General features: G+C 51.9%; 2 protein-coding genes across 8 annotated transcripts in view; one reads left to right on the top strand and one right to left on the bottom strand.

The window, feature by feature from the left end:
* LOC116096921 (aflatoxin B1 aldehyde reductase member 2) overlaps positions 1-6053 on the bottom strand; it is an 8781-nt gene extending 2728 nt beyond the window's left edge. Inside the window, exons 1-4 of one of the 2 annotated variants that reach the window (XM_031379246.1) lie at positions 5930-6028; positions 5717-5871; positions 2349-2536; positions 2068-2172 (exon numbers count right to left, since the gene is read on the bottom strand). In XM_031379246.1, the coding sequence (XP_031235106.1) occupies positions 2068-2172; positions 2349-2536; positions 5717-5864 (441 nt within the window). In that variant the 5' untranslated portion in view covers positions 5865-5871; positions 5930-6028. Of the gene's footprint in view, positions 1-2067; positions 2173-2348; positions 2537-5716 lie in introns of both variants that reach the window. The other variant, XM_031379245.1, reaches the window with a different exon arrangement.
* Positions 6028-11854, top strand: part of Slc66a1 (solute carrier family 66 member 1) — a 13766-nt gene continuing 7939 nt past the window's right edge. For 2 of the 6 annotated variants that reach the window (XM_031379252.1, XM_031379247.1), the window contains exons 1-4: positions 6028-6162; positions 6476-6573; positions 8586-8708; positions 9696-9942. In XM_031379252.1, coding sequence (XP_031235112.1) covers positions 9779-9942 — 164 coding nt within the window. In that variant the 5' untranslated portion in view covers positions 6028-6162; positions 6476-6573; positions 8586-8708; positions 9696-9778. The remainder of the gene's footprint in view (positions 6163-6475; positions 6574-8585; positions 8709-9695; positions 9943-11854) is intronic. The other 4 variants (XM_031379249.1, XM_031379253.1, XM_031379248.1 and 1 more) reach the window with 4 other exon arrangements.

The following is an 11854-nucleotide window of genomic DNA, read 5'->3' as shown; positions in this document are numbered from 1 at the left end:
CCCCCCCCCCCGCCCCTTATTTTTAAAAGACAGCCTTCCTCTTTTTAAAAATAATTTATTTTGGAAACTTTCTTTTTCAGAGATGGGTCTTGGTAAACTGGGCAGGCTGTTAAATTCTCAGACTCAATTGATCCTTCTGCCTCAACCTCCCCAGTAGCAAGGACTTATAGTCTGTACCCTGGGCCTGCGGGTCCTCCACTTTTTAAGATTTATTTATTCTTATTTATATGAGTACACTGTTGCTGTCTTCGGACACACCAGAAGAGGGCATTGGATCCCATTACAGATGGTTGTGAGCCACCATGTGGTTGCTGAGAATTGAACTCAGGACCTCTGGAAGAACAGTCAGTGCTCTTACCGCTGAGCCATCTGTCCAGCCCCATCTTCCACTTTTTAAATTATATTTATTTTTGTGTGCCTGTAGGTATGTGCTATGCATGTGTATGGGTGCAGAGGCCAGAGGAGGATGCGGAACATCCCGTTCTCTTGCTTTCTGCCTTATTCCCTTGAGATAGGGTCTCTCACTGAAGCTGGAGCTGGTTCCTGCCTTCCACAGGACTGGACACCAGGTGCACAGTCATACCTGGCTCTGTGTGTGAATTCTTCGAGGTGAGAATTCAGGCCTCGCGGTTGTACAGCATGCATTTTACCTATTAAGCCTGGCTTTTGTTTTTTGAAACAGTCTTGCTCTGTAGCCCAGGCTCACCTTGAATTTAGTGAGCCTCCTGCCTCAGCCTTCCAAGTGCTGGATCATATGTGTGTGACACCATGCCCATCTTTGCAATCTTCTACTTTGAACACTCTAAACTGACACCATCCCAGGTTCAGTTATGTCTGAAATCTCTAATCGGGAGAGGGTGTCAGGCACAGGGAGGGGAAGCTGGCCAGGATCAGCGGTCTACAGCTTTCTCCAGGCCCCCCTACAGGTGGGAGGGATGCTGAATTTACAACTATTTAAAAGTTTAGCAAATCCTCTGCTCCCAAGAGGTGTATAATAAAATCCAAACTACAGACAGCAGGCTGAGGCCTCACTCTGTGAGAACCATCTGTAATGGGATCCAATGCCCTCTTCTAGTGTGTCCGAAGACAGCACAATTAGGTTCAATCTCCAGAGCCAACAAAATAAACCAGAATAACAAAAGCCCACAGGGAACTGTGGTAAGGGAGTGTCTACGGCAGGAACCATGGTAAGGGAGTGTCTAGGGCAGATGGGCTCAGTGCATGTTGGTAAGGGGATTCTAGTGGAATCATGTACTAAGGGTAAATGACGAAAACGCTGTTTTTCAGTGTATCTAGGGTAGACCTCGGAATGAAGAGCTGCTTTCCAGGAGTCCTGTGACCGTGAAGAAGTCACTGCAGAAAGCAGTGTTTGGTTTCTGTTATCTGCAGCTGTTTTTCTGAACGCGCTTTACAGCCTGTGCATGGCTTTGGTCACGAGGGTCCTGGCAATCCTAGAACCTCCTCCTTTCCTGAGTACTGCAAACAGTTCACAATAAGGATTAGAGCTGCAGGGGTCAGGGGCTTTCCTTCAGGAAACACAGAGATCAGATTAGGGGCTTTGATATGAGAAACATGTTCTACCCCCAAGTCCCATTTGTTAACAATCAATAGACATGCTTCTGCATGCTGGCACTGTTTGAGGCTCATTCGGAACTCCCCTGCCTCAGAGCCTGACTACACCTAGGCCTGACCCTCCCCTGCCTCAGAGGCTGACTACACCTAGGACTGACTGGTTTTCTTTGATCATTCAGCTTAATTCAGAACACCCACATGTGAAGGTGTGGGTTCAGAGACTGGACCCCTGGAGATCGGGGGGCAGATCTGAAAGGATTCCCAGGAAAGAGCGTCTAGGCCAAAGCTGAGCACTTCTTCCAGGGTGTGGAGAGTTATGTTTTAGGCTGAAGTGCAGGGTGGGTGGCTGGAAGGGATCGGGATGTGTGCAGCAAGCAAACAAATGCACCAGCCAGGCTGGAGAGAGACGAGGTTGAAGGGTCCAAAGCACAGGAAAACTCAGGAGCAATTGAACCCTGAGGCCTGGGTGGCCCTAGCACATTACGTTCCCCTCACCTGGTACACAGTTGGCAGGATCCAGCCGCTGCTCTTGCAGAGGGTGCAGATCTCAGCCACCTCCCAGGAGGCATAGTTGGACAAGCCAAGCTCCACAAACTTGCCCTGCAGGGAAGAGGACTCATTACAACTCAGCTCAGACCATGGAGCCAGGAAGAGAAGCCTGACCTGGTAAGGAACCTGGGAACGGAGGAGTGTGTGCCCAGAGAGCCTCCCTGACTTAGCAGACCTGGGGCAAGAAGCATAGTGCTTTCCCCTCTGCGCTCAGGGCCCTCCCTCACCTCCTGATGCAGCTGGTGGCAGGCACGAAGCGTCTCCTCCACAGGAGTGCTGTGGTCAGGAGCATGTAGGTAGAAGAGATCCACCCGGGAACACTGCAGCCGCTTCAGAGACGTCTCTAGTTGGGACCGGACACTGTCGGGCTTCAGTGACTTCCCATCCCAAGGGTTGGCCTTGGTGGCGATTTTCACTTGGAAGAAGATTATAATGATTAAGATTGATTAGAAGGCTGGGCATGGTTGCATACAACTTTAATCCTAGCACTGGGCAGGCAGAGAAAAGAGGATTTCTGAGTTTGAGGCCAGCCTGGTCTACAGGCTGAGTTCCAAGCCAGTCAGGGCTACACAGAGAAACTAACCCTACAAACAAACAAACAAACAAACACAAAAAAGCAAAAAGGACTTATTAGAATTATCCACTGGCCATGCAAATGTGACTGTTCCTGGCTAAATTACTTAACTTAGCTCCCATTTCCTAATTTGTAAAATGAGGTGACAAGAATGGAACTGTCCCCATATGTGGGGCACAGGAGCTACCTTCCTTCCTTCCTTCCTTTCTTTCTTTCTTTCTTTCTTTCTTTCTTTCTTTCTTTCTTTCTTTCTTTCTTTAAATACCAGGTAGAGGGCTGGAGAGATGGCCCAGCAGTTAAGAGCATTGGCTGCTCTAGCAGAGGTCCTGAGTTCAATTCCCAGCACCCACGTGGTGGCTCACAACCATCTGCAGTGGGATCTGATGCCCTCTTCTGCAGACATACATACAGATAGAAAGCATTCACATACATAAAATATATAAATAAAGGAATCTTAAAATTCTAATGAGTTTCTTTCTGATTTTTACATGCTATCTGTGAACTGAGGGAGTTTTAAAAATAATTTTTTTAAAGATTTATTTATTATTATATGTAAGTACACTGTGGCTGTCTTCAGACACATCAGAAGAGGGCATCAGATCTCATTACGGGTGGTTGTGAGTCACCATGTGGTCGCTGGGATTTGAACTCAGGACCTTTGGAAGAGCAGTCAGTGCTCTTACCCGCTGAACCATCTTACCAGCCCTTAAAAATAATTTTTAATTAAGAGTACAAACTAGGGGTAGTAGAGTTGGCCCTGTGGCACATGCCTTTAATCCCAGCACTTGGGAGGCAGAGGCAGGCGGATTTCTGAGTTGGAGGCCAGCCTGGTCTACAGAGTGAGTTCCAGGACAGCCAGGGCTCTACAGAGAAACCCTGTCTTGAAAAACAAAAACAAACAAATAAACAATAAACAAAAAAGACATTAAAAGAAGACATGTTGGCTGGTAAGTTGTCTCAGTAGATAAAGGCGCTTGCCATACAGGGCTACATTTCTAATTGAGAGCATATATATCACAGGGACTTGAGACATGATTGAGCAGACTCCCTGGTGCTCACACACCATCTCAGACCCTGGACTTGATGTTTCCAGGTATTGTCAGGATGCTGGGGGTCCATTAATTAGATCCTTCTCACCACAGAGTGCAGACAGGGGCTGGAGAGATGGTTCAGCAGTTCAGAGCACTGGTTGCTCTCCCAGAGGTCCTGAATTCAATTTCCAGCAACCACATGGTGGCTTACAATCATCTATAATGAGTCTGGCGCCCTCTTCTGGCATGTGGGTGTACATACAGAAGAGCACTCATACATTAAATAAGAAAGACTGGAGATGGAACTCAAGGGGCCAGGCCTGAAAGCAGGGAGACCCTTAAAGACTAAGGATTTATTTAGGCAAGAGGGGCTGGCGAGGTGGTCAGTGGGTTAGAGACCTTCCTGTTCTTGCAGAGTATACAGAGGTGCCCAGAACCACACCTGTTGGCTTACAATCATGTGTAACTACAATTCCAGACTATCCAGGCTCTTCTAGCCTCTGTGGGCACACACATACATGCAGGTAAAATACATCTTAAAAAAAAAAAAAAAGACTTGGTAAGAGATCCCGGGGTCTGAATGTATTCCTTGGAAGCCATCAATCTTAACCAAAGTCCCTTTTAGACTCTCAGCTACTTACTGTAGCCGCTCCTTACTTAGTACGCAGCACTGTTTTTTCCCAGATAGGGAACTACCTGGACTGATGGACGACGGATGGGTGGATTCTGGCATGGACAAGGGAAGCCCTCCGATCCCACAGGATAAAGGCCAGAAGACCACAGCATCTCAATACCACAACACCTGCTCTCCCGCAAGGCATTCTTTCTGTAAACTTTTGCCACAGGTGTAACCTGAGGACTTTGGTCCAGTGAGTCCTCAGACCCAAAGAAAGAAGCAGAAATGGGCTAAAGAAGAGTGGGGTTGGGTGGGGAGAAAAAAACCCAAAATGTTCATTATCAGTAATGTCATCCAGGCGAACTCAACAGCATTCAGCTTGAGAGATCCGCTCACTAATGTGAGCTCTACCCAGGGCACAGGAACTGGGAGAAGGAACCTCAGGACGGTAAAAGTGAGGCCTCCTTCTGTATCAGGCACCCTCCTGAGACTCCAATAGCTTCAAGCAAATGAAGGGCGGTTCCCCTCCCCTTCCACCACAGGACACGGGCCACTGAACACCCTTCCCCACTCATGCACTTTGCATCTCGAAAACTCCATCTTCCAACAGCTAAGACTGCAGCCTCTGGTGCACCCTGCGTCCACGGTAGAGGTCCATCCTCTTTCTCTGAGTTTTGCCTACTGCTCTCCTTTCTGCACTCCCCAGCAATCCCCGGCTTCAGTCTTCTTCGGCAGACTTTTAACTCTCCGTGAAGAGATCACTTCTCTCTCGGCAGCCTACAGAGCTACTGAGTTTGCCACTGTAAGACCTGGCACAGAGTGGGCACAAAGGCCGAAATGCCCTTTCCGGACGCCACCTTTCCACCCCTGCCCCCCAGCTGGCCCTTAGGCATTGTTGCCACAGGTCTCCTTGAGACCCACAGGTACTGTCAACTGCACGGGACAAAGTCTAGTCCGGACCAAAGACCGGAATGATTAGCATGCTCCTGGAGCGCAGGGGTGGTGAGGGCAAGAGGGGAGGGCACGAACACAAAGCCTGGTGGGGGTGGGGGGGGGACGGCTATGAGCAACTGTTGGTAGGGAGGCTGGGACTGCGGTAGGAGGTAAAGGGCCACAGCACTCAAGATTAGAGAAGGAAGCTTCCTCGCACCCGCCCCGTAGCTGCAACTCTAGAAGCTTCTAAGGAGAGGCGGGACAAAGTTCAGTTCACTAGTTCAGGACTCCAGCTGCCTTGGGAGCTTGGGGTAGACACAGCGGTGGATCCCGAGCTTACGAAGCTCCTGGATGCAGACCCTGGCTGGTGCATGCCCCGCGCAGGCACCGGCTCAGCGCTACTCGGTGCGGGGGGCGGGGGAGGCCAGGTGCAGCGGTTACCTGTGCAGTCGCCGCTGCCCAGCCCAAGCCCCAGGCCGCCCAGGATGTTCTCGGACTGGCCGTCGCTGTACATGAAGGCCGTGTCCAGCTCGCTGTGGCCGCGCTCCAGGAAGGCGCGTACCGTCGCGGCGCTAGCGCTCGCATCCATGCGGCGCCCCATCTCCATGGTGCCCAGCACCGTAGCGGGCCGGAGAGGGGCGCCAGAGGCGGCGCGGGGTGGCGGAGGCCGGGACATGGCGAGAGGACGCGCGACCGAAGGCCCGGAGCGCCGGGCGCAGCGAGCAGCAGCGCGGCTCACTGCTCGGGACGCTGCACGCAGCATGGAGACTGCGCCTGCGCGCTTCGAGCTTCAGGCTCCGCCCACCGCGGGGCGGGGCCTCGCAGAGGTCAGCTGACCCCGGCGGGCTCCGATCCTGAAGCTGACACCGGCTGTGGATCTTGAACTGGTGAGGATGATGGGTGCTGGCGGGCGTCCCGGGCTGGGGGTCAGGACTCGAGGCGCGCTCAGCCAAGACTTTCCTACACCTTCCTCCAGCTCTGCACGGTCCCCGGCGGTGATCCCCTCCTGGGGAGCGGGATCTTGGGTCTCAGCCCGACCTGGCCAGGGTTCCGGGACGGCCCCACTTCTCACCTGCGGGTCCCTGCCTTCCGGCCTCTCGGCTTCCCTGGACTGGGCGGCCTTGTTTTCCCTGATCTGGGCGGGGGCCTCGCGGCGCTTGCCCCAGCTGCTGCCCTGTCATTATCCCTTCGAACCCGCAGAGTCACCGGAAGGAGTTAGAGCCTTAGCTTGGAGGCCTGGAATGGGTAGGATCCCGGAGCCATTGCGCTCCGCTGACACATTCTCCTGAGCTCGGCAGGTAGGGAGCCCAGAATGCCCCATTCCTCGCCAAGCTCACCACAGGATTCCAAGGAGAGTTGGTTAGAAATGTGAGGACGCACTCGGGAGGTAGAGGCAGGCGGATATCTGAGTTCGAGGCCAGCCTGGTCTATACAGAGTTAATTTCAAGACAGCCAGGAGCTACACGGAAACCCTTGTCTCAAACCACCCCCATCCCCACCGGCCCCGAAAAGAAAGAAGTGTGTAGTTTCAGGTTCTGTTCGCTTCGTGCATACTCCGTGCTACTCTGTGATCCAAGGGTCTATAGCAAGAACAGAATGTTACTGTTGGCTGAGCCAGATGTGCTTTGGTGGGAAGCACCTCCCTGGCTTTGCTTGGAGTTGGGGAGGAGCTGGGGGTGGCAGGTGTTACTGTCTCCTGGCCAGCCTTTCAGGACATGAACCATGAGAGCCATGGTTCTGGGGGATGTAGCCTAGTGGTAGAGCACTTGATGAGCGAGCGTGGGGTATGGAGGTTTGGCCTGGGTTTTTATCATAGTCTGCAGGCAGTTTAGGAGGTAAGTACCTTTTAGGATTTCCTTCATCAGAACGCTTGCCCAGAGCAGCCCTGGGCTGCTTACAAGTTTCCTTGCATACCCTCCGGGCTCCCCTCTCCCCTCTTCCTTCTCGTTCTTTTTCTTTCCTCCTTTTTCTTTTTTCTCTTTGTCATGCTTCCTTCCTTCCACCTCTCCTTCACATTTTCCAAGCCTTCGTTGTATAGCTGATCCATCCAGACCCGTGAGACTGGGAAGTGTACAGGGAGAGAGGAGAGAGACTTGCTTGAAGAACTCCGTTTAACAGGCACAGTGTTGCATCTTCTCCAGGAGGGTGTTCCTGGGGACTGGAGGAGGTGGCGGGAGGGCCTCTCAGAGAAAGTAGTTTTAGAAATGGGTTGGGGTTTTCTGAGACAGGGTTCCTCTGTGTAGCTCTGGCTGTCCTGGAACTCACTCTGTAGACCAGGCTGGCCTCGAACTCAGAAATCCACCTGTCTCTGCCTCCCAAGTGCTGGGATTAAAGGCGTGCACCAACACCACCCAGCCTGGGGTCTCGTCTTATAAGCCATCACTCCCACTGGGTCAGATGTGAGCATCATAGCTTTACGTTTGGCTCAGAAGAATGTTCTTAGCCCCAGCTCATAGACAGGGTCAGCCAGGCTGACTCGCTTGCTTGAAGCCACTCAGTCCTACCTGTAAAATGGGGACAGTGTCCCCTACCCAGCCTGGGTGTTAGATGTTGTGAGGGATGGCAGTGTATGCGTGTGTGATGAATTGGGGAAGCCCACTGAGAATCTACAGGAGGAAGTGTGGGGAGGAGTCCAATAGGATGTGTGTGGCTGATGAACAAGACTTCTTAGGGTGTAGTTTTTACCTAGACTGTGTGCCAGGTAATCGCTCCCCAAATTGGTTGTGCTGATATCATCCACACCAGCCACTAAGGCCATCCTAAGTCCTACACTAGAGCTACCACAATGAGGTGGCCAACAGTGACTGGAGGCACCCTTACCCCCAGCTCTAGTAGCCAGTCACATTAGGGCCAAGAATCTGCCAGACAGTGACTGGAGGCACCCTTACCCCCAGCTCTAGTAGCCGGTCACGTTAGAGCTGAGAGTCTGGGCTTCCTGAGAAAAGGAGCTGACTTGGTTCCTCTCCCTGCCCTGCTCACTGCAAGCTCAGCAGTCCTGGGTCCAGCCAGGGCTTTGTGAGGAGTCCAGGCCTCCCTGGCGTAAGTGGTACTGGAGTGAGTCCGCCTGGATGAGGAAACGCCCTCTTCGCTCAGTGAAGAAAGGGGAAGCCTGGGCCATGGCAGCCTCAGGGAGGGAAGCCTCTCCCCCGGGACCTTGACTGTCTTGCTTTCAGGCTGGGTGGCCCTGGCAGATGACTTCCCTATTGTGGTCTCAGGTTCCTCCAGAATATGTCAGGAGGGTCCATGAGACTCAGGTGGAGGACTGGAGAAGATGGCTCCAGCTAAGCCTTGCTCTCCCTGCTCGCTCTAGGTTGTCACACACACAGAGTGACCACGTAGGAACTCTGTGCAGGTGGCAAGGAACTGAGAGGACTCCTCTCCTCCTGCTCCTTCAGCCAGCCATACTCTGGCTTGGGCTGTGGCTTCCCTGCAGGTAGGTACTCTGCATGTCTTTCGAGCTTTGGAAGGAACGTGGCTCCAGCATCCCATCTAGGCATCTGGACAACCCTAGGAATTGCCTTCTTTTTTTTTTAACTAATGTTTTTTTGTTTGGTTGGTTTTGTTTATTTTTTAAGATTTATTTTATTTATATGAGTACTCTGTAGCTGTCTTCAGGTACACCAGAAAAGGGCATCAGATCCCATTACATGTGGTTGCCGGGAATTGAACTTAGAACCTCTGTTAGAACAGTCAGTGCTCTTAACTGCTGAGCCATCTCTCCAGCCCAGGAACTGCCTTCTTATCCCCACATGTAAGATGCTTGTGGTAGCATTCCCTCCAGTGAGTTCTGGCCTCAGAGACCGTGTCAGAGTAGAGTCATGAAAAGGACTGGAAGCCTGGCCTGATGGTGTGGACTTGTAATCCCAGTGCTCAGATGTCTGATGCATGAGAATTGAAGGTTTAAACGCCAGCTTGGACAACTTATGAGATCCTGTCTTGAGATACAAAGTTTAAAAAAAGAATAAGCTGGGCAGTGGTGGTGCACCCCTTTAATCCTAGCACTTGGGAGGCAGAGGCAGGTGGATTTCTGAGTTCAAGGCCATTCTGGTCTACAGAGTGAGTTCCACGACAGCCAGGGCTACACAGAGAAACCCTGTCTCAAAAAAAACAAAAAAAAAGGAATAAAGCTGGGGATACAGGATAGTTGTTGACCTCCTGTGCAGCTCACAAAAAGCTCTAGATCTGACCTCCAAAATAAACAAAATATACCTAAATGTTTTCAAGTTGCATCAAAAGATACTGTTGGTGTATAGGCCCAGCCACTCCACATAGGAAGTCATTTAACTGGCACAGGAGCTATATGAAGTAGGTCCTCTTGTTATCCCCACTGTGCAAAGACAGGACCAGTAACTGTCAGTCACAGGACCATGAATGGGGCCAGACCTCCCAAGGCTGAAGAGCTCTTGTTCTCTTTGTGTAGAACAAACCTTGGCCGGCCTCTGGCCCCTCGCCCGTGTTCATACACCTGCACCTTCTTCCCCGTTGGGACCCTCCCCTGCAGCCATGGTCTGGAGGACACTGGGCGCCAGCAACTTTTCCATCTGCCCCAATGGCTCCATCCAGTGGATCTGGGATGTGTTTGGTGAATGCGCCCAGGATGGCTGGGATGAGGCCAGTGTGGGCCTCGGCTTGGTCTCCATCCTTTGCTTCGCTGCATCTACCTTCCCGTGAGTATGTGGCTGTGTGGCCAGAGCGGGGTTGGGGAGGGCAGGGGAGGGGTGGGGCTTCAGAAGTCGGTGGGGGTTCGTGTACTGCACTGGGTTTGGATAGTCCAGGGTTTGGCTGGCTGGTCATTGGCCTGTCTAGATCCCAGGCCAGATATACTCCCTGCCTGATCATACTCATCGATGTCCAGCTTGATGTGAAGAAGGGAGGCTGCCTGGAGTCTACCATAGGCCAGACCTCATGTTGAATGATGTTGAGTAACCTTTTCTACCATATATTGAGCACCACTGTATTCCTGACCCGTGTATACATGCTGGGGCATTTAACCTCCTTTAGTCCTTATAACAACCCAGTGAAGTAGGCAGCAAACATTTTCCTGTCCCACAGACGAGATGCAGGTTAGGTCATGTGCTCAGCGGGCAAGAGATGGGTGTGGAAAATGAGCGGGCAAGGATCTCGGTTATGTCTGTGTCCTTAAACTGCAGAGAGGCTGGCTGGTGGGAAAGATGGCAGCGGAGGCTACGGCGGCTAGAGTGTCCACACTCAGTTCCGCCACCTGCTGGCTTTGGCTGGGCCTCAGGTCTCATTTATGCAGCAGTATGTGTACAAACTGGAAAGCTGGCCTGGTGCTAGTGGCTGCTTATGTGAAGCATGAGGGAGAGCACCTGGCCGCTCAGCAGAGGCACGAAGGGCTGCAGGCAGGAATAACTTGAAAGTATGAGCTCCTAGCAGGCAGGAAGCAACTGGCCAGCAACAGCGGGTGTGTGAGAGAAGGACCAGCTACTGTCATGCCTGGCTGGGCATCATGGGAGGGTGAAGCGGGCGGGCGGAAATGACCTCAGGAGTTCACAAACGGCCCTATCGTCTAAGGCTGCTGTCAGTGTTTAAAAAAATTGGTCTTGGGCTGGGCATGCTGGTCTCAGCACTTGGGAGGCAGAGGTAGGTAGATCTCTGAGTTCAAGGCTGGCCTGCTCTATAAATGGAGTTTTAGGACAGCCAGGGCTACAGAAATAAACCCTGTCTCCCAAGTCAAAAATCAACAACAACTCCACAAGTGGCTCTTGGGCTGGGGAGATGGCTCAGTGGTTAAGAGCGTCTCCTGCTTTTGCAGAGGACTTGCTGACTTTGGTTGCCAGCATCCACATAGTTACTGCCCAGATCTCCAGCTTCAGAAGATCTGACATCCTCTTCTGGTCTCTGCACCAGGCACACACACAGTGTACATATATACAAACAGACAAAACACTTATAAACAAAAATTAATCTTAAAGTTTGCTTGTTTGCTGGGGGGGAGGCGTGGGGGAGATCATTCAGTGTAAAGTACTTGCTACACAAGAGTGTGGGTCTTAGTTTAATCCCCAGAACCCATGTAAAAATGGATTCAGTAATGTATGTCTGTAATCCCAGTGTGGACCATCTAGCCTGGCATGTGCAGTTGTCAAACAAGGTAGAGAGGTTGCCCTCTGACCTCTATGTGAGTACTGTGGTTCCTGTACACCAATTCCCTACCTACCATCCCTCTTTACAGCTCCTGGGAGGCTGAGGCAGGAGGATCATGAGTTCAGGGCCAACCTGGGCTGTCCAAGGAGACCTTGTAACCCTGAACTCCTGACCTTCCAGCCCCTACCTCCCGGTTGCTGGGATCACACACAGAGCCGCCATCTCCTCGCTGTCTTTAAAGAAATGTTTCTCTTATGTGTTTGGTTATTTTGCTTGCATGTCTGGAAGTGCACCTCGTGTGGGTGCCTGGGATCCTTTGGGACCGCAGGTTATGGGTAATTGTGGGCCTTTGTGTGCTTTGAACTCTGGATGTTCTGTGTAAGCAGCAAGCACTCTTTGTTTTTCTGAGACAGGGTTTCTCTGTGTAGCCCCGGCTGTCCTAGAACTCACTCTGTAGACCAGGCTGGCCTCGAA

Source organism: Mastomys coucha, unplaced genomic scaffold (assembly GCF_008632895.1).
Source record: "Mastomys coucha isolate ucsf_1 unplaced genomic scaffold, UCSF_Mcou_1 pScaffold18, whole genome shotgun sequence".
Lineage (NCBI taxonomy): Eukaryota > Metazoa > Chordata > Mammalia > Rodentia > Muridae > Mastomys > Mastomys coucha.
The sequence above is the reverse complement of the archived record's forward strand: the minus strand, read 5'-3'. Positions and strand labels throughout refer to the sequence as shown.